Here is a 21054-nt window from a genome sequence, read left to right as displayed (position 1 = left end):
AAACTTACATTGTATGACTTACAATGTCATACAGTTCTAATAATTCTGTTGCCTAACTGTCAGTATACTTAGTAAATCAATATTTTCTAACTTAATAATAGAACAACTATTAAAAACTACAACAATGAGTGCAGAAGTTTCTGTGTACTTTTCAGAACCTTTAAATTGCATTTTTTCTATTGATTGGTTATTTTTTTTTAATAGGTAAGAGATTTCGAACAAAAGTCATATGGTCATAAATTTAAGTATTTTCATTCAAAGCCCCTAAATAATAGACTTTAATATTGATTGAAGTAAATTAAATGAAATTTCATGGTTCTCTTTCATCATTTTTATCCACAGGCCTCTTTGGAAGTGAGCAGGCAACACAGAGGACTTGTAATATTTTTGTTTTTGTCCAATAAGGATCCGAAAAAAGATAAATCACAAACAAATATTAAGGGTTCAGTACAAATTCTAGTTTTGTTGGAGGCAATGAATATTCTAAAATACCTGAAAGTTTTTATAATGACATATAAGCTATAATTCTAATATAGAAAAGAAATTTATTTATGAATTTTCTGATCTTTATTATAAAGGCAGTGGCAAATAAAATATTCCATATATAAACACTTTAAAGCTATTTATTAAATATTTCTATTTGGTATCATCATTATCACTGTTTGAGCTATTAGTGTCATCATAAATAGAAGTGTTTCTAATTGAAGATACCATCACATCTACAATGACTCTTTTGGGGTTTTCTTCCAAATCAGTCTGTATTGCTCCAACTTCTGCTAGCTTCCATTCAAGTTCTGCAATAAATAATCCATCAATAAATCAGATAAAAATCTTGGAACATCTATATGAAACAGAAGTTGACTCTAATAAAATTAATGTGGAAATGATGACATATTTAGAACTAGATTACAATGAAAGTACTACAATATCAAGATACACATTGGATACAGCAAAGTTATACTTAAAGGGAGAAATTATGGTTAAAATGTTTATTTTAAAATGACTGAAAATAGTGCTTTGAAAGTACAAATCAAGAAGTTAGGAAAAAAATAAAGTAAACCCAAAGAAAGCAGAATGAGGCTTATAATGAAGAAAAGACTTTAGCAAAAGTAGAAAAACAAAATCAGTAGAGGTGACCAACAAAATCAAAAGTTGATTCTTTGAAGAGACTAATAGACACAATTTGGGCAAAAATGATCACAAGTAAAGGAAAGAAACCAAATAATATAAAGATTTTACATGGGGAATAACCAAGATAAAGATTTTAAAGCCATGAGACTACTATGAGAAAAAAAGTATGCCAATACATTTGAAAATTTTAGTGGGAAAATTTCAACAAAAATGTGAATTACGAAAACATATTCAACAGGGAAACTGAAAAGAATTGAACTGATAACCAAAATCCCCCAACCCTGCAAATTCCTTATTTGTTAAATTTATTCCTAAGCACTGTATAAATGAACAGACCATTTGTGAGGAAAATTACAAAATACACTTATGAGGAAAATTACAAAATATATTACATTATGAAAAGTAATACAATTGACCCTTGAACAACACAGGTTTGAACTGCAGGGGTTCACTTATACGTGGGTTTTTTTCAGTAAATGTATATTATAGTACTACATGATCCATGGTTGGTTGAATCCACAGATGCAGAACCGCAAATATGGAGGGCCAACTGTAAAGTTATGTGTGGATTTTCGACTGCATGGGGTCAGTGCTCCTAACCCCTGTGTTGTTCAAGGGCCAATTGTAAATATATTATATTTATGAGGAAAACTACCAAAAAATGAAAGAAGACCAAAATGAGTGACATGCTATATCTTATTCATGGATAGGAACATTCACTATTATTAGGATATCAAGTCTCCAACAATTAATCTATAAATATAATTCTAATAACTAACCAACAGTATTTCTCACAGAACTTGACTAATTCCAACATTTATATAAAATTTTGAAAAAGCCTTGCCCTACTAGAGACAACTAGATTGTTACAAAGGTACAGTAATTAACACAGTGCCATATTGATTCAGGGATAGACAAACAGACCAGTGGAACATAGTAGAAATTTCAGAAACAGATTGAAGCATTTTTTTTAATCCTGAAAAATGACACTGGAAATATTAAAAGCCAGTGGGGGAAAAACACATCACATACATTAGGATGGTTACTATTTTAAAAAACAAAACAGAACATAACAGGTGTTGGTGTGGATGCAGAGAAATTAGAACTCCTGTGTACTGTTGGTGGGAGTGCAATATGGTGAAGCCCCTATGGAAAACAGTATGCTGTCGCTCAGAAAATTAAAGTAGAATTATCATATGATCTAGCATCTCTACTTCTGAGTATACATTCAAAAGAACTGAAAACAGGGACTAGAACAGGTTATTTGCACGTCCATGTTCATAGCAGCATTATTCACAACGGCCAAAGACAGGAGCAACAAATCTTTCCATCAACACATTAATGGGTAAACAAAATGTGCTATAAAAACATACAATGGAATATTATTCAGCCTTAAAGCCTTAAAAAGGAAGGAAATCCTGACCCATGCTACAACATGGATTAACCTTGAGGACATCATGCCAAGTGAAACAAGCCAGTCACAAAAGGACAAACACTGTATGATTCACTGAGAGGAGTCAAATTCACAGGTAGAAAGCAGAATGGTGGTTGCCAGGGGCTGGAGGGAACAGAGAATAGGGAGTTATTGTTTAAGGATATAGAGTTGCAGTTATGCAAGATGCAAAGAGTTCTAGAGATGGATAATGGTGACGATAGCAGCACAACAGTGAAAATATATCAATACTTAATGTCACTTAAAGATATACTTAAAAATGATTAAATAAAATAACATTATTTATAAATTAAGTCCCAGGTATGTAATGTATACCACAATAACTACAGTTAATAATACTGTATTGTATATTTTTAAATGGTTAAAATGGTAAATTTCATGTTATGTGTATTTTACAGTTAAAAAATTTTTTTCAAATGTAACAATTTTAAAAAGCATGGACCAGATAACACACTATTCATGATAGTGATTGCTTAGTGAGGCAGAGAGGGGAACAGGATTAGGAATGGAAATACAGGCAACCTCAACAATATCTGTACTGTTTTTTTCAATAATAAACAAATAGCTGAAGCAAACATGAACAAATGTTCACATTTGTTATTTTTGGTAATGATTACATGAATATTTACTATATTATTGTCTGTATTTCTATGCAGTTTTTAAATTTAGAGGATAAGGTACAAGCTGAAAAAACAAGGTAGTAAAACAAAGAGGGGCCTTAGAGACTGGGAGAAGGAAAATTCTGGAACAATCAAAATACTGGAGGCCTTAGTAAGGCCAAAAGCAGTTTTAGGGGAATGAGAGAGTGAAAGGAAAGCTGTTAAAAATAGCTATTCACAATGGCTTTAATACGATTGTCTGAGAGAAAGATTTTAATAATACAGGATTAAAGCAGTTCCAAGAAATGACTAACTGAAGAATATGGTCTTAGAACTAGGTTAGAAAGTAAACATTATTTAAAAAGGTAAAAATATAAAGTCCTGTGCTGTGTACTGTCAAAAAGAAAATAGTAGTAGGCATAGTCCTTGTACCTGTTAGAGAGACAAAACTCAAAGGGAATTGGTTAACCAACAAAATCTGACAGTATGTAGGTAAGTGGAAAATAAGTTGTATAGAGAATATATGCTATAGAAATTCAGTAGAGAAGATGAAAACAGATTATAAATTGGTCCAGAATCACATAATGGAATAAATGGTAACCTAGGAGACCCATGAAGGAATAGGGTTTGGATGGAAGAAAAAAAGTAGGGTAAGGTGTTTGGGGTATAGGGAAAGAGTATGAAACAAAGTATAAAGCCATAAATGAGTTAAGTGCATCTGGGGTAGTGGTTGAAGACCAGCCTGGCTGGAGCAGCAACTAGGAAGCACTGAGAAGTATAATTGTATAGATGGGCTGAAAGTTTCAAGCATATGATTCTGAATTTTTAACTTATTTGAAACAAGGAACCATTAAGGATTTAAGCAAATGCATGTTATGATAGTATTACTGTAGGAAAATTAATCTGGAGGCATCTAAGAAGAAAAAGAAGTAAGAGAAAATAAGAAATAAGAGGGAAAACCTTATGTTTTATGAAAATAAACTTTCATGATATATGTTAATTTATAGAATTTTTACAAATGAATTTAAAAGTAACATCATTACCTTCTAGCTTGAGATTTATCCCTCCACATTCTATAATTCCAATGAATTTGCCTTCTATCTGACCATTTTTATAAACAAAAATTGTTGGTAAACAATTGTCATGGTAGTGTTGAATACAGCTATTCACAATGGCTTTAACAAATTTAGTTTCAGGAAACTTTCTTGCTAGGAGACTAAGATGCTGGTTAACCAACGAACACATTGGGATGCTAAACAGAGAAACAGTACACACAACGTTGTTAAAAAACAAGACTACTCATCTCAATCTAATAAAATAAGTGAAACATCTCCATGACAAAAATATATCTTTAGATATTCTTTTAATATAAGAGCATATCAATTGCTATCCTCTATTTTTACCTTTAGTAAGGATGAACTATAGAGTTCTCTGATTTTTAAAAAAATATATTTATTTGCCTGCACTGGGTCTTAGTTGTGGCACGCAGGATCTTCGTTGCAGCATGAGGGATCTTTTAGTTGCGGCATGCAGTTTCTTTAGTCGCGTCTTGTGGGATATTTAGTTGCGTCTTGTGGGATATTTAGTTGCGTCTTGTGGGAGCTTTAGTTGTACCTTGTGGAATTTTTAGTTGCATCCTGTGGACTCTTTAGTTGCATCTTGTGGGATCTAGTTCCCTGACCAGGGATTGAACCCGGGCCCCCTGCATTGGGAGCACGGAGCCTTAGCTACTGGACCACCAGGGAAGTCATAAGTTCTCTCATTTTTATTACAAACACCGTCATAGCCTGGGAATGAAGCTTGCTACCACAGGAATTTGCTGCCTAACTGAAGCTAACCACATCTGACTTAGCATCAATTTAATCGAGCCAGTTCCTAGTTTATAGCACATGGAGGGGGTTGGGGGGCAGTGGGGGGGGAGGAGAAAGAAAGAAAAAAGAAAAGAAAAAAACAGGACATATCTAGGGACTCCTTAGCAGCTCTGAATTGAAACAAGGGGATCCCAACTCTTCATCAAGGGTTTATTTCCACATGAGATCATCACATCTGAAGTTATTTCAAGCTTCCTTGAATTCCTTTACTCTAACAAACTTCATCCATCCTTCTCTTTGACATGCCACATCCTGTTCCCCATCATCCAGAACTATTCTTCATCAGAAATTTAAAATTGATTGGAAATGTAACCAAAACCTACAATTCTTCCTGCTCTATCACTTAACTCTCATTACACTCACACGTTAATTAGTCCCTTTTCTCTCAGTCTATCACTCACTCACAGATTTATCAAATACTTTCAAAGCTAATCCTCTGCTTTATCCCACACTCTTTCCATTTCCTATGGGGCCTTTATTTGTTATTCTGCTTCCCTCTCTTCCTGTTTTCTTAACCTTTCCTTCTCCACTTTACATAAAATTACTAAATTTTTTAAAAAGTCCCTTTTAACTCTCCCTCTAATAAACTACTCTCTCTCCTTCTGGTCACAGCCTAGATGAAAAAGGTAAAAAAAAATCTCTATGTTCTGTTCACTTCCCTTGTTAAAGAGTTCTCCTTTTTTGACTTCTGTGATAACACTTTCTATTAATTTCCTTTTTACTCCTTTGACTTCCTTCTTCTGTCTATACCTCAAATGTAGATATTGCTTGTAATTATGTCCTAGACCCTTTTCTAATTCTAGACACATTCACTGGGCAGTCTCACCCATTCTGATATCAACAGCGGATGAACTTCATCTCCCCTCCTCCCTCAAACAAACAAACAAAAAAATCTGATCTTTATCAGTATTTTCTTTAAAAAAAAAAAACACTGAATTTGATACATGTATTTCTCCTTTGTATGCATTTTCTCATCATTCATATAGAGCATATTTGAAACAACAGTGTAAAGAAATATTTGTGTGAACTGATGTTAATTATATTAATGTTGTATATAATATAATGTTATATAATGTTATAAGTATATAATGTTAATTATATATATATATATAATAATTTAATATTTAAATTATTTTTGTGTGATTCCCTGCTTTGACTTTTTTACCTTTGGTCCCGCTTTATCCCTTTCTCCCACCTCTGGCAGCCACCAGTCTGTGCCCTGTATCTATGAGCTTTTTTTTTCTTTCTTTCTAGCTTCCACATATAAGAGATATCATATGGCATTTGCTTTTCTCTGTCTAACTTATTTCACTTGTCATAATACCCTTTAGGTACATTCGTGTTGTCCCAAAAGGCAAATTTTTGTTCTTTTTTATGGCTGAATAATATTCCATTGTATATATACCACAATTTCTTTGTCCATTCATCCATTGATGGACATTTAGGTTGTTTCCATATCTTGGCTATTGTAAATAATGCTGCAATGAATATGGGGGTGCATGTATCTTCTCGAGTTAGTGTTTTTTTTCTCCAGATAAATAACCAAAGGTAGAATTGCTAGATCATATGGTAGTTCTATTTTTAATTTTTTGAGGAACCTCTATACTGTTTTCCATAGTGGCTGTACCAGTTTACATTCCCACCAACAGTGCACAAGAATTCTCTTTTCTCCATGTCCTTGCCAACATGTTATTTCCTGTCCTTCTGATAATAGCCATTTTAACAGGTGTGAGGTGATATCTCACTGTGGTTTTGACTTGCATTTCCCTGATGATTAATAATGTTGAGTATATTTTCATGTACCTGTTGGCTGTCTGTATGTCTTCTTTGGAAAAATGTGTATTCAGATCTTCTGCCCATTTTTAAATCAGATTGTTTTTTTGATATTGAGTTATATGAGTTCTTTATATATTTTGATATTAGCTCCTTATCAGACATATGATTTGCAAATATTTTCTCCCATTCAGTAGGTTGACTTTCATTTTATTGATAGTTTCTTTTGGTGTGCAGAAGCTTTTTAGTATAATGTAGTCTCATTTACTTTTGCTTTCATTGCTTTTGCTTTTGGTGTCAGATTCAAAAAATCATTACCAAGACCTATGTCATTGCTTATGTTCTCTTCTAGGAGTTCTGTGGTTTCAGGTCTTACATTCAAGTCTTTAATCCAATTTGAGTTAATTTTTGTGTATGGTATAAGATAGGGATCAAGTTTCATTTTTCTGCATGTGGCTGTCCAGTTTTCCCAACACCATTTATTAAAGAGACTGTCCTTTCCCCATTGTATATTCTTGCCTTCTTTGTCATAAATTAACCATATAAGGTGTGGGTTTATTTCTGGGCTCCCTATGCTGTTCCATTGATCTTTGTGTCTATTTTTATGCAAATGCCATAATATTTTAATTACTATACATTTATAATACAGTTTGAAATCAGACTGGTGGCTGCCAGAGGTGGGAGAAAGGGATAAAGCGGGACCAAAGGTAAAAAAGTCAAAGCAGGGAATCACACAAAAATAATTTAAATATTAAATTATTATATATATATATATAATAATATATATATTATATATATTATATATATAATAATATATTTATATAAATTTATATTATATATATTATAATATATATATTATTAATATAACTTAAATATTTTATTTTCATCTGACATATATAAACATACATTAATTTAGTAATCTTTGATATTGGCTCATGAGCTGCTCATCTATAGCTTTTCTCATCTAAACTATACCATAATACATTGTACCATAATACATCTGTATTTTCTCAGTGCACTCAGGCCAAAAAATCTCCCTTTCCTCTACAATATCTAATAAGTAATCAAGTTATATTGATTCTACCTCCTTATCTTATACCTATCCTCTCCTCTCTTTCTCTACTGCTTTCCTCCTTTCCTGTCTCATCTGAGCAACTTCAGATTGTCCTAAGTGGTCTCTGCGTTTCCAGTCATGGTTCCCCAAACCCATCCTAGACCCTACTGAAAAAGTTGGCTCAGCAGGAAAATCTCATCATGCAACGAATGCCCTTCCCTTGATTGTAAAATCCTCCAATGGCTCCTCACTGCCTTTAGGATAAGTCTGGGCTCCTCAGGGTAGCTTTCAAGGTTCTCTGTGGTCTGGCTCCTGCCTATCTCTCCAGCATTATTGTCTGCCTGCCACCATATTACTCAAGGTCCTCTAAAGCAAGATGATCCCTCTTATTTCTGTACCTTTGTTCAAGCTGCATACCCCATCGGAAATACCCCATTCAGTCTGTCTACTTCCTCCAACTCTGTAAACTCGGGGAATCTTTTCCTAATTTTTGAGGCCAAGACCAAGAATTATTTCACAGAAAGTCCTGTACTTCCACCCTCCAAGAGTTGAACTTACTACTCCCTCTTCAGTGCCTTTACTCTACTCTGTATAGAATTCAATCATAGCACCTAAAAGACATTATTATTACATCTAATTGTCTCCCTCTACTGAAATTTCTTTAATGGGAGAAATAGATGCCTTATATGCCTTTGCACCTCCAGCATCTACAAAATCCTCAGAAATCAGCTTAACACTAAGAGATGTTATATATCAATTTATGTAACAAAAAGCTAAGAGAAAAACAAATTAAATGCATTATATGTTTAATTTACATTTCAGAATATATGTATACATATATATCCTGATAAGTATAACCTGCTACAAATCTAGCTACTGCTTTATTTTAGTGGATAGCATACTAAAGGTAATATTAGAAAAACATGTACTGCCTAACTTAAATCAGTTTTCCACACAAAGCAATGACATAAATACTTTATAAGCTTCAGTTTCCCTCAAATAGGTGAAATGCACCCACAAATATCTAATTTAGAAGAATTTTATGATTACTATCACAATGAGAGCTGAGTCGGTGGTATGACCCACTTATGGGGTGGGTGGTGTTAATGGCAGAAGGCAGGTGGGCATTGGTGGTAGCAGTGAAAAGTACAGAATTAGGAGAGTATGGCACAATAGACTGCAGTGCAGGGAGAAAGTGGCTACCTGAAGGCAGTTCTGACAGCAAGCGGTAGGGAAAAGACTTGGTGTTGGGGTTCAAGGGCCAAAATTGAACCTCAGAAGATCTGTAAAAACTAAGGGAGACCTCTGACATCCAAAAACAAGTTAAGGGCCTAGTTATGATATTTGAGGTTCAAAATGTACAGTTGGGTACAGGAATAATGTAGAAGCCCCAAATTAGAACTTGGACACAGGCGTAAGATTGAATAAAATCGAAAACAAGGCTGACTTGAAGTTAAGCCACTAGGTTCACTGGCCCAGAGTGAACTAGATCCCTTTAAGGTAACCTAAGCAGGCTGAGCCTATAAACTTAATGGCAAAGAGACATTAAAATTACAGAACTTAGGAATCTAGTTAAAAAACAAACTCTTACCCTCCTGTAAAATTTTTAGAAGGCAGCTAGAAACACAAATTTATCAGTTATACTTTACATTATTAAAAAGTTATTAAAAACTAGACTTTTCTAAAGAACATGTGTAACACAAATAATTGTTTTCTGTTTTATAACTTTGATTATAGATTAGTTTTCTTAATTTTGTACCAACACATTAATACATTTTCTTAATGTCAAGAAAACTAATTTTATTTTTTCTTGGCTGCCCTGGGTCTTAGTTGCGGCATGCGGGATCTTCGTTGTGGCATGTGGAATCTTTTAGTTGCAGCATGAAAACATTTAGTTGCAGCATGTGGGATCTAGATCCCTGACCAGGGATCGAACCCGGGCCCACTGCGTTGGGAGGGTGTGTTCTTAGCCACTGGACCACCAGGGAAGTCCCAAAACACATATTTTATGTAACTATCTTAGATTGCCCCCCCAGGAACTTTCTGAGAAGGTCATAAATACTTAAACTATTATGAAAACAGATTCTTACTCTTTGAGTCCATCAAAGCATAACAGTTTGAAACAGACTAGATGAGACTAAAACACATTCAACCTCTTTTATGAATTTTTGAAAATTATTGGTCAAAACTAGTTATTTATCTAGATATAACCATTAAAGTAAATTTTATACTATGGTATGAGCATTCAAAACTAACATCTATTCTGCTAATCAGAATGGGTCTCAGAAAAGACATTCAGTGAATCACTTCAGTATATAACATTTATCACACACAGATCCCAGTATTATAAATGTCAGTGTTCCTCATACCTATTTGTGAAGAGTGAAAATCAGCAGCATTTACACACTTGATTTTACCATATAAGTGGTATAGGTAAAATGGGAATTGATTCTTTTTAAGGCTTTAAATTACTCAAAAATTAATTATCAATCTTTTTAGTTACAATAAAAGTAATGTCTTCTTTTATGGGGCATGGTGTCCTATTAAAATTTGTTTGAGAAACTGGTGAGTTGGTAAACAGCAGGGTTCTAATTTGCCTAAGTTGCTCTGTTCAGAATTTCTCTGAGGATCTGAAGAGAGAAGAACTTTTTATACAGAGAGAATGAGATGAGGACATGAGGGCTACTGTCATGACCTCTGTTCTTATTTGGCTTGGAGCCCAGGCAGAGGGGCTGAGACCAAAAGCTAGAGGGGCTGTTTCCATGAGAGATGTGTGAAACTATGGGAGCTAGCAGCTCCTCTGGCCGGGAGTTAGGGAAAAGTCCACTCTTCCTGGTAACTGTTACAGCAGGCTGGTGACGCCTGGGGACATATGGGTTATACTTAATACAACTAGGCACTCTAAAATTATCTGTTTTGGGGGAATAAGGGAATGCAAGGGAATTATTCAGTTAAAGGAGACTTAAGAGCTGAATTCCCTAGCAGTCCAGGGGTTAGGACTCAGTGTTTTCTCTGCCGTGGCCCCAATATCTGGTCATGGAGCTAAGATCCTGCAAGCCATGTGGCTCGGCCAAAAAAAAAAGAGAGAGACTTAAGAGACTTGATATATCTAAATGCACTGCATGATCCTTGATTGGACGCTTGTTCAAAAATATATGTATTTATGAAAGATTTTGAAGTCAGTTGGAGAAATTTGAGTAAGGACTGCCTGGGTATTAGGTAAGAAAATGGTTATATAGAAAAATGCCCTTATATTTTGAAGATGCATGCTGAGATACTTCAGAGTAAAGCATCGTGTAATTTATTTTGAAATGGTTCTACAAATACACACACATACACATATAAACAAAATGATACAAATATGGCAAAATGTTCATTGTTGAATCTACCTGGCTGGTATTTAGGGTGTTCATTTTATCATTCTTTTTACTTTTCTGTATGTTTGAAATTTTCTATAAGTTTTTTTAATTAACTGTCAAAGAGTACTTATTTTTCTAAGAAGTATAACAAGTTCTTTAAATTAGACATGAAAATATATTAAAATACCTAATTTAATCCCTGAAGCCAATGACTCTACACATATATTTTTCTTTATTTATTTTTGGCTGTGTTGGGTCCTTGTTGCTGCGCGCGGGCTTTCTCTAGTTGTGGCGAGCGGGGGCTACTCTTCGTTGTGGTGCCTGGGCTTCTCATTGCGGTGGCTTCTCTTGTTGCGGAGCATGGGCTCTAGGCACGTGGGCTTCAGTAGTTGTGGCACGCAGGCTCAGTAGTTGTGGCGCACGGGCTTAGTTGCTTCGCGGCATGTGGGATCTTCCCGGACCAGGGCTTGAACCCGTGTCCCCCGCACTGGCAGGCGGATTCTTAACCACTACGCCACCAGGGAAGCCCATATTTTTCTTTTTTTAATTGAAGTATGATTGATTTACTTTACTTTTCTTGATTAATCTTTGTTATATGCTTTATACAACATTAAAACCAGAAATACATATATTAAAAATTAGTATATTAGCCTTTTGCAAAAAGCTATGGTAATTACCTTGATCTGTATAGGTGAATTATAACCCACACATCCTTTTCTGCATTTGTGACTTCATTCACATACTGATTTCCAGAAATTTCTCTTAATTCCCCAAATTTTTGTTTTTTCTTAAGAGCTTTCCATTCCTGTAACCGCTTTTCTCTAGTTAAGAAAAAGAAATTAAATTACATAAGAATATTGTTATATTCTTAAGGCCATCCCCATATACAGTAATAATTTAGAGCAATGAATGTAATGCTAGTACATATCAAACACTTTAAAGAGTAACTATTAACGGCTTTACAATGCCAGTTTCTCTTTTTATACGGGTATTTGCTTTATCATGGGTATTGTAAAGTATAAGAAATTAGCTACTGACTTAATTTTTGTTTAAGACTAAGTCAATCATAGCTATAGAGAGTTTATTTAGACATTGGGTCAACAAATTCTCATATACGGCTTAAATAAAGGGAGAGTATACATAATAACTAACATTTATTGAGGGCTTACTATGTTGCTAGGTGCTGTTTTAAGTGTGTTAACTAATTTAATCCTTGCAAAAACTTTACAAAGTTAGCACTATTACTATCCCCATTGACATGCTCTTAACTGTCATGCTAAGCTGACTTTCAGTTCAAAGGCTTTGTGAATATATGCAATTAATTGTTATAACTGTATTGCAGGTAGAGAGGTGGCAGAGAAAGAGTGATTGAGTATGGACTCTAAGGTCAGACTGAACTGGCTTAAGTGCCAGCTCCCACTTACTAGTGGCGTGGACTTGGGCAAGTTATTTAACCTTTCCAAGCTTCAGTTTCCCCCAATGTGAACAAAACTAAAATCTGCTTGCATGGGATTGTTCGGGATTAAGTGTAAACATGTAAATTTCTTAGGGCAGTGTCTAGCACACCATGAACCTTTCATAAATGTTACCTAGTTATTCGTCTATAGAGAACCTTAAAACTTTGTTAAACAAATCTCAAAATTTACATACTTTGATTTAGCTGTTGAATACTTGAGTTTATGAAGCAAATCCAAATGGTTCTGACATATCTGCAAGTATGTTAAAAGTTACTGACTGTGTATCTCTAAGTACCTGGAAGTACTTACTCCCCTTCTTTCTCTGTGTATTAACTATATTTTCTTGTTTTCTGTACAGTAAGTCCTCTACATATGAACAAGTTCCATTCTGAGAACACATTCATTAAATCCAATTTGTTTGTAAGCCCAACAAAGTTAGCCTAGGTATCCAACTAACACAATCGGTTATATAGTACTGTACAGTAATAAGTTTATAATACTTTTCACACAAATAATACATAAAAAACAAACACAAAAAAATAAAACATTTTTGATCTTACAGTACAGTACCTTGAAAAGTACAGTAGTGCAGTACAACAGCTGGCACACAGGGGCACTTTGGCATCTTTGAAAGTTCTCAACTTGAAGGTTTGTATGTAGGGGACTTACTAGATTCAGCTCTGGCATCTGGGGTCTTCCTGATCCTAGAGAGACTGCCCCTCTCTGAGCTAGCTAGTTCCCAAAGACAGCAAACACTCACCAGAAAGCACAGTCCTCAAATGCAAACCAACCAATCCAGAGCCCAGTCCCTCAACTACCTCTTTTACTGGGCTGAGCCACTATCCCCCTGCCCAAATCATCCCCTGGGCTTGGTACCAGACAATTAGAGATAGACACTACGGTCCAGAGCCTGCCAAATTTTTTCCAACTAGCCAATCCTAAGTCTGCTTACCCTGCCTAGCTCGTCTTTCCCACAGAAACTACATAAAGGCTCATATCCATCTTAGCCTCTCCCTCCTCCTGCCTCTTGACCAACTGGTGCTTCCCTGTGTGGCCCTGCATTGTGGGACATGCCCCCTACTCTTGAGACCTGTGAAAATAATAATAATAATAATTATCTCCTGATCTGTTGGCTTCACCATACCTGAATATATACAAAATCCTGGGTCTATTTTAAAACACTGTGTCCTTATTTCACATATTAGAAACATGTCCAGTAAGACCACTCACTTTATATAACAAGTAATCCAAGCAAAATTAAGCCTAGAGGAGAATGTCAAGAACAGTAATCCAAGTGTAGGGCCCTCTCAGTTTTCAAACTGAAGGTCTTCAATTTTCCTTCTACTGGCCCAGATATTCAGAACTGACAGTCACTCCAGAGAGCTTTTGGGAGCCCTATTTTGTTTGCATTGAGTATTTGGCATCACTATCATTAATGTCCCTCAATTTGATCTCATTGGCTTAATATGTTTCAGAATTTTCAAAAAGTTTTTGTTCCAATGATGGCACTATGCCCTACTTAATGGTGCAGCTATCAACTACTTTTCTTCTTCCTCCACTCTTCCACCTTCTCCTCCTCATTTTTCTTTACTGTCAACAGAATTGGGCAGGGAAAGACATAAAAACCTGGGTTAGCTTTGCCATCAGGAAGTGACAGAGTGTTCAATGGCCTGCATTTTTCACCTAACAGTCATACCAACTGTGATTCAGTCTCATAAACAGAAAGCCCTCTAGCTATTTTAAGCAGCAAGAAGCTTAATCTGAGGAATTAAGTGCTTTATAAACTTAATGGAAAGATGAAGGAGGAGGCTCCAGACTGGGCTACCAGGAAGACTCCCCGAACAACTTTGCAAAACTGGTCTGCCAAGGGAACAGCTTTCTCCGCTGCAATCCAGAAACTGGGGAATCTGGAACTAACGTTCCAATTGTGCCCTAGTATCCCCTACTCTGGTGATCAGAAAACCCCTGTAACAGTTGTCTCTAGGAACCTATCTCCTTAGCAGAGACTGGGAGAAAATATTTGCAAAAGTCGTATCTGAACTGGACTGTTATTTGAAATATACAAAACTCTAAAAACTCCACAATAAGAAAACAACCTGATTTAAAAAATGGGCGAAAGGTCTTAACAGACACCTCACCAAAGAAGATATACAGATGATAAATAAGCATATGAAAGGATGCTCCACATCTATGTCAACAGGAAAACAAAATTAAAACAATGAGAGGCCACTACACACCTATTAGAATGGCCAATATCTGGAACACTGATAACACCAAATGCTGGAGAGGACTGGAGAAACAGGAACTCTCGTTCGTTGCTGATGAGAATGCAAAATGGTACAGGCACTTTGGAAGACAGTTTGGCCATTTGTTTTTTTTTTTTTTACAAAACTAAACATACTCTTATCATTTGATCCAGCTATCAAGCTTCTTGATATTTACCCAGAGGTGTTGAAAACATGTCCACACAAAAACCTGCACACAGACGTTTATAGCAACTTTACTCATAATTGCCAAAAGTTGGGGACTTCACTGGTGGCACAGTGGTTAAGAATCCACCTGCCAATGCAGGGGGAACACGGGTTTGATCCCTGTTCTGGGAAGATCCCACATGCCACGGAGCAACTAAGCCCGTGTGCCACAGCTGCTGAGACCTGCGCTCTAGAGCCCGCAGGCCACAACTACTGAGCCTGCGTGCCATGACTACTGAAGCCCACGCGCCTAGAGCCCGTGCTCCACAACAAGAGAAGCCACTGCAATGAGAAGCCTGCGCACCACAACGAAGAGTAGCCCCCACTCACTGCAACTAGAGAAAGCCCGTGCACAGCAACGAAGACCCAATGCAGCCCAAAATAAATAAATAAATAAATAATTGCCAGAAGCTGAATGCAACTAAGATGTCCTTCAATAGGTGAATGGATAAATAAACTGTGGTATATCCAGATAATGAAATATTATTCAGTGCTAAAAAGAAATGAGCTATCAAGCCATGGAAAGACATGGAGAAACCTTAAATGCATATTACTAAGTGAAAGAAGCCAATCTAAGAAGGCTACATACTATATGATCCCAACTATATGACAGACTGGAAAAGGCAGAATAGTGGAGACAGCACAAAGATCAGGGGTTGGCAGGAGAGAGGAATGAATAGGCAGACCACAGAGGATTTTTAGGGCAGTGAAAATACTGTGAATGGTACCATAATGATGGATATATGTCATCATACATTTGTCCAAACCCAAGAATGAACTGTAATGTACATTATGGACTTCGGGTGATTCTGATGTATCAATGCAGGTTCATCAATTATAACAAATATATCACTCTGGTGGGTAATATTGACAATGGGGGACGTTATGTTATGTGTGGGGCAGGAGGTATATTAGAAATCTATACCTTCCATCAATTTTGCTGTGAACCTAAAACTGCTTTATAAAAAAGTCTTAAAGGTTTTCTTTCGTCATTGCTCTTTTGTTTTGGCTTTAAATGAGGGATTTGCTTTAAATCAGCACTATCAAGACTACTACAGAATTTTCTCTTCTTAACAATAAGTAAAATTTTAAAAGGCTACAGGTTCCTTTTTCCTTAGATCCAAAGTGAGAGCAGAGACACTGAAATAATACTAGAATTTGGTGACCAGAATTAGAGTTGTACTTCTGATATGGAATATGCAAGGGAAAGAAATTCTGTGTGTAATATCTCTTTAATCTCTGTGGCAGAGAGTGTTTGGGTGTTCATCAGTATAGCTTCCTCTTCCAGGACTCACAGGAAGACTATATTTGCCAGCACCCTTGGCAGTTAGATTAGGGCCATGAGACTGGATTACGTCCAGTGGAACATGTGTGAAAATAATATGTACATTTCTAGGACTTATCTCTGAAATGTCCCATCCCATCTTTCATACTGTCTTCCTGGTCCACAAGCCTGGATGTTAAGGATTCTGAGATGATGAAGCCCCTAATGAAATGTTCATTGCAGCACTATTAGCCAGGACATGGAAACAACCTAAATGTCCATCGACAGATGAATGGATAAGGAAGATGTGGTACATATATACAATGGAATATTACTCAGCCACAAAAAGGAACGAAATTGGGTCACTTGTAGAGATGTGGATGGACCTAGAGTCTGTCATATAGAGTGAAGTCAGAAAGAGAAAAACAAATATCATATATTAACACATATATGTGGAATCTAGAAAAATGGTACAGATGAACTTACTGGCAGAGCAGGAATAGAGACGCAGACGTAGAGAATGGACTTGTGGACACAGTGGGGGAAGGGGATGGTGGGATGAATTGGGAGATTAGGTTTGACATAAATACACTACCACGTGTAAAACAGATAGCTAGTGGGAACCTGCGGTAGAGCCCAGAGAGCTCAGCTCTGTGCTCTGTGATGACCTAGATGGGTGGGATGGGGTGGGGGGGTGGGAGGGAGGTCCAAGGGGGAGGGGATATATGTATACATATAGCTGATTCTTTTCATTGTACAGCAGAAAGTAACACAACATTGTACAGCAATTATACTCCAATTAAAAAAAAAAAAAAAAAAAAGAGCCCAGGTCCCTAGTCATCACCTGGAGAAGAGCTGCTCAGAGAAGCTTGTAAAACATGCATCATCTGTGAGTGAGGAACTTTCTTGTGTGAAACCACTAAGATTTTGCACTTGTTTGTTACAGCAGCTAGCATTATCTTAATAAATTCTGCTGACGTGACTGTATCAATAGATTTGTGATTATTGAACGATCCTTGCATTCCTTGAATAAACCCTAATTATTCACTACATATGATTATTTTAATACACTGTTTTATTTGCTAATATTTCATTTAAGATGTTTGCATCTATGTTTCAAAAGTGAGATTAATCTAAAGCAGTATTTATCAAGTTGAGGCATGTGGACATCCCACATGAGAATTACTTGGGAATGGCAGGTTCCACAGATGGGCATATTCCTGAGACTCAACCCAAAGTTACTGAATATTACCTCTTGGTACTGGTCTCAGGAATGTGTATTTTTAACTTCATATTATGGATGGTTATTAACACTTACAGTAGTAAAGCGACCCCAGATGTGTGCATCTTCCATCAATAATTTCTATGGCCAATTCTCTTTCATCTCAACCCCCACTAACTCCCCATTTCAAGGGCTATTTTGAAGCAAATGTAAGACATCATGTCATTTCATCTGTAAATATTTCATTATATATCTCTAAAAGACGAGGGTACTTTAAAATTTTTAATTCACATGGCATAATCATATCTAAAACAATGGTAATTCCTTAATATATTCAGATATTGTTCAAATAATCCTATTTTCTCCACTTAAAATTTTTATTTAATTGTTATAAAATATCCATAACATAAAATTTACCATGTTAACCATTTTTAAGTGTACAGTTCAGTAGCATTAAGTTCTGGCCCCATTTTTAAAGTTTGTTTATTCAAATGGGAATCCAAATTAGATTTATAGAGTGGTTATTATATCCTTTAAATCTCATTTAATACATAGATTCTTTTCCATCTATTTTTCCCCTAGAAATTTCTTTGTTGACGGAAACTAGATTGCTTGTCCAAACTTTCCCACGGTCTGAATTTAGCTTATTATATTATCATGAAATCAATTCACACAAGAAATCAAAATTTTTAGTAGTAAAGCTAGGTGATTATTTTGACTAACCAACTTAAGATCCATGAGTCTATTATTTCCCGTCTGTACTAGCCTTGTCTGATTGTGACAGTAAGATTATATTATCAATAAATGTAACAATGTCATATGCAATTTATTAGTAAGTTTTTCATCTTAATAAAAACATAGGGATTATCTGTGCCTTGAAAAGTAGAGAAAAATCAGCTATACAATAAATTTTAGGAAGCAGGCTATCTTCTTAATTATGCTTTTCTCCCTCTTATTGTATCAATTTTGGAAACTATTTTTTCATTTTAAAAATGATGTATATGATCATGTATCAGATACTCTCCTGTGTCTGGCTTCTTTAATTCCATATAATGTTTTCAAATTTCACCAAAGTTTGTGTGTATCAGTAGTTTGCTTACTTTCTTACAGAGTAGTATTCCCTTTCATGAACACACTACAGTTTGTTTATTCATTCACCTTGCATTCATTTATCATGTTGATGGACTTTTGGGTTGTTTCCAGTTTCTGGCTATTATGAATATTCATGTACAAGTCTTTGTATTGACATATACCTTCAATTCTCTCAAGTAAATATCCAGGAATTTAACTGATAGGTTATATGTTAAATGCATATATAACTTCAGAAGAAATTGCCAAACTATTTCCCAAAGTTATCATATTATGAGAATTACAGTTCCTCCAAAATCTTTAGTTTTAAATTGTAACATAATTCATATACAATAAAATTCAACGATTTATAGTGTATAACTCAGTGATTTTTAAAATAGTCACAAAGCTGTGCATCCATTACCACTATCTAGTTACAGAATAGTTTTACTGTACTAAAAGAAACCCCATATCCATTTGTAGTTATTCCCTATTCCCCCATCCCAGGCCCTGGAAATTAATAATCTGCTTTCTGTCTCTACAAATTTTCCTATTCTGAATATTTCATATAAGTAGAATCATATAAAATGTGACCTTTTGTCACTGGCTTCTTTCCTTAGCATAACATTTACAAGGTTCAGTCCTGTTGTAGCATGTACCAGTTCATCATTTCTTTACATGGCTGAATAATTTTCCATCATATGAATACACCATATTTTGTTTATCCACTCACCAGATGATGGACAGTAAGTTTCTTTGTACTTTTTGGCTATTGTGAATGCTGCTGCTATGAACATTCATGTACACGTTTTGTGTTTTTGATTATCTTGGGTGTACATATCTAGGAGTGGAATTGCTGGATCATGGTAATTCTATGTTTAATATTTGAAGAAATTCCAGACTGCACCATTTTACATTCCCACCAGCAATGTATGGTGGTTCAAAATTCTCCAACTGTTCACCAACACTTTTGTTATTTTTCTGTCTTCTTTATTATAACCACCCTGGTGGGAATGAAATGGAAACTCACTGTGGTTTTGATTTGCATTTGCTTAATAACTAATGATATTAAGCATCTTTTCATGTGCTTATTTTCCATTTGTATACCTTCTTTGGAGAAATGTCTATTCAAGTCCTTTGCATGTTTTTTAATTATTTGTTTTTTTGTTGTTGAGTTTTATGAGTTCTTTATATATTCTTGTTAGTAATTCCTTATCATATATCTAATTTGCAAATATTTTCTCCCATTCTGTGGGTTGTCTTTTCACTTTCTTGATAGTGTCCTTTGATGCACAAATATTTTAAATTTTGATGAAGTCAAATTTATCTATTTTTTCCTTTTTGTTGCCTTTTGTTATTTTTGGTGTCATCTGAGAAATCATTTCCAAATCCAATGCCATGGACATTTTCCCCTGTGTTTTGTTTGAACAGTTTTATAGTTTTAGTTCTTACATTTGGGTCTTTGATCCATTTTGAGTTAATCTTTATATATGATATGAGGTAGGAGTCCTACTTTATTCTTATGCATGTGGATATCCAGTTTTCCTAGCACCCTTGGTTGAAAAGATTTTCCTTTCCCCATTGAATGTTCTTGACACCGTGTTGAAAAATCATTTGACTATTTATGAGAGAGTTTCCTTCTGGTCTCTCTATTCTATTCCTCTGGTCTGTATGTCTATCCTTATGTCACTATAACACTGTTTTGATTACTGTTGCTTTGTAGTAAGTTTTGAAATCAGGAAGTATTGGTCTTCCAACATTGTTCTTTCTCAAGATTGCTTAGTTTCCAGGATCTGGATGTGTTTCTTTTTATTCATTATGCCTTTAATTTTAGACTACTTGGATTAATTTAAAATCCATATACATTTAAAGTATGTAATGTAAGTGCCTGACATTAAGCTTTTGATTACTGAGGCACCTATTTCAAAAGACATCCATCTTGAAAACCATACTGCCAACTGTATGACACAGCTACTAGCAAAACAACCAGATAAGGAATTAGGCTGCTCCCACCCATGAAAGTCTTTCTTTCAGAGAGCCCTGGGTAACCTAGATAACTGACCACTTGAGTGACCCCTCTTCTCCCTTCCTGTGCTCTAATTCCAGCTCTTATGCTCTACATTAGCCAATAAAGAGTCAACCCGTGAAACCTAGATACCCCATCAATGGACTCTAATAAAGGCACAGACCCAGGTCCCACTCCCACCCCTCCACCAGACCTGGCTGAGTGGCCCTCAGGCATGCTGTGTGTTCTTCAGGATTTCTGAGGAATAAATCTTGTTCCTCGAAGTTCTCCAAAGTTTCTTGCTGAAGTGCATCCTACAGTCATAAT

The 21054-nt window shown here is 35.5% G+C and overlaps 1 protein-coding gene across 1 annotated transcript in view; it reads right to left on the bottom strand.

The window, feature by feature from the left end:
* Window positions 1-321: 321 nt before the first annotated feature.
* The window catches only part of PDCL2 (phosducin like 2), a 46458-nt gene continuing 25725 nt past the window's right edge, over window positions 322-21054 (bottom strand). The window contains exons 4-6 of the mRNA XM_027102891.1: window positions 11918-12061; window positions 4227-4435; window positions 322-794 (exon numbers count right to left, since the gene is read on the bottom strand). Of these exons, the coding sequence (XP_026958692.1) occupies window positions 637-794; window positions 4227-4435; window positions 11918-12061 (511 nt within the window). The 3' untranslated portion in view covers window positions 322-636. The remainder of the gene's footprint in view (window positions 795-4226; window positions 4436-11917; window positions 12062-21054) is intronic.

The sequence above is a fragment of the Aethalodelphis obliquidens genome, unplaced genomic scaffold, assembly GCF_003676395.1.
Source record: "Aethalodelphis obliquidens isolate GAN/ISIS:26980383/991018 unplaced genomic scaffold, ASM367639v1 scaffold6, whole genome shotgun sequence".
NCBI lineage: Eukaryota > Metazoa > Chordata > Mammalia > Artiodactyla > Delphinidae > Aethalodelphis > Aethalodelphis obliquidens.
The sequence above is the reverse complement of the archived record's forward strand: the minus strand, read 5'-3'. Positions and strand labels throughout refer to the sequence as shown.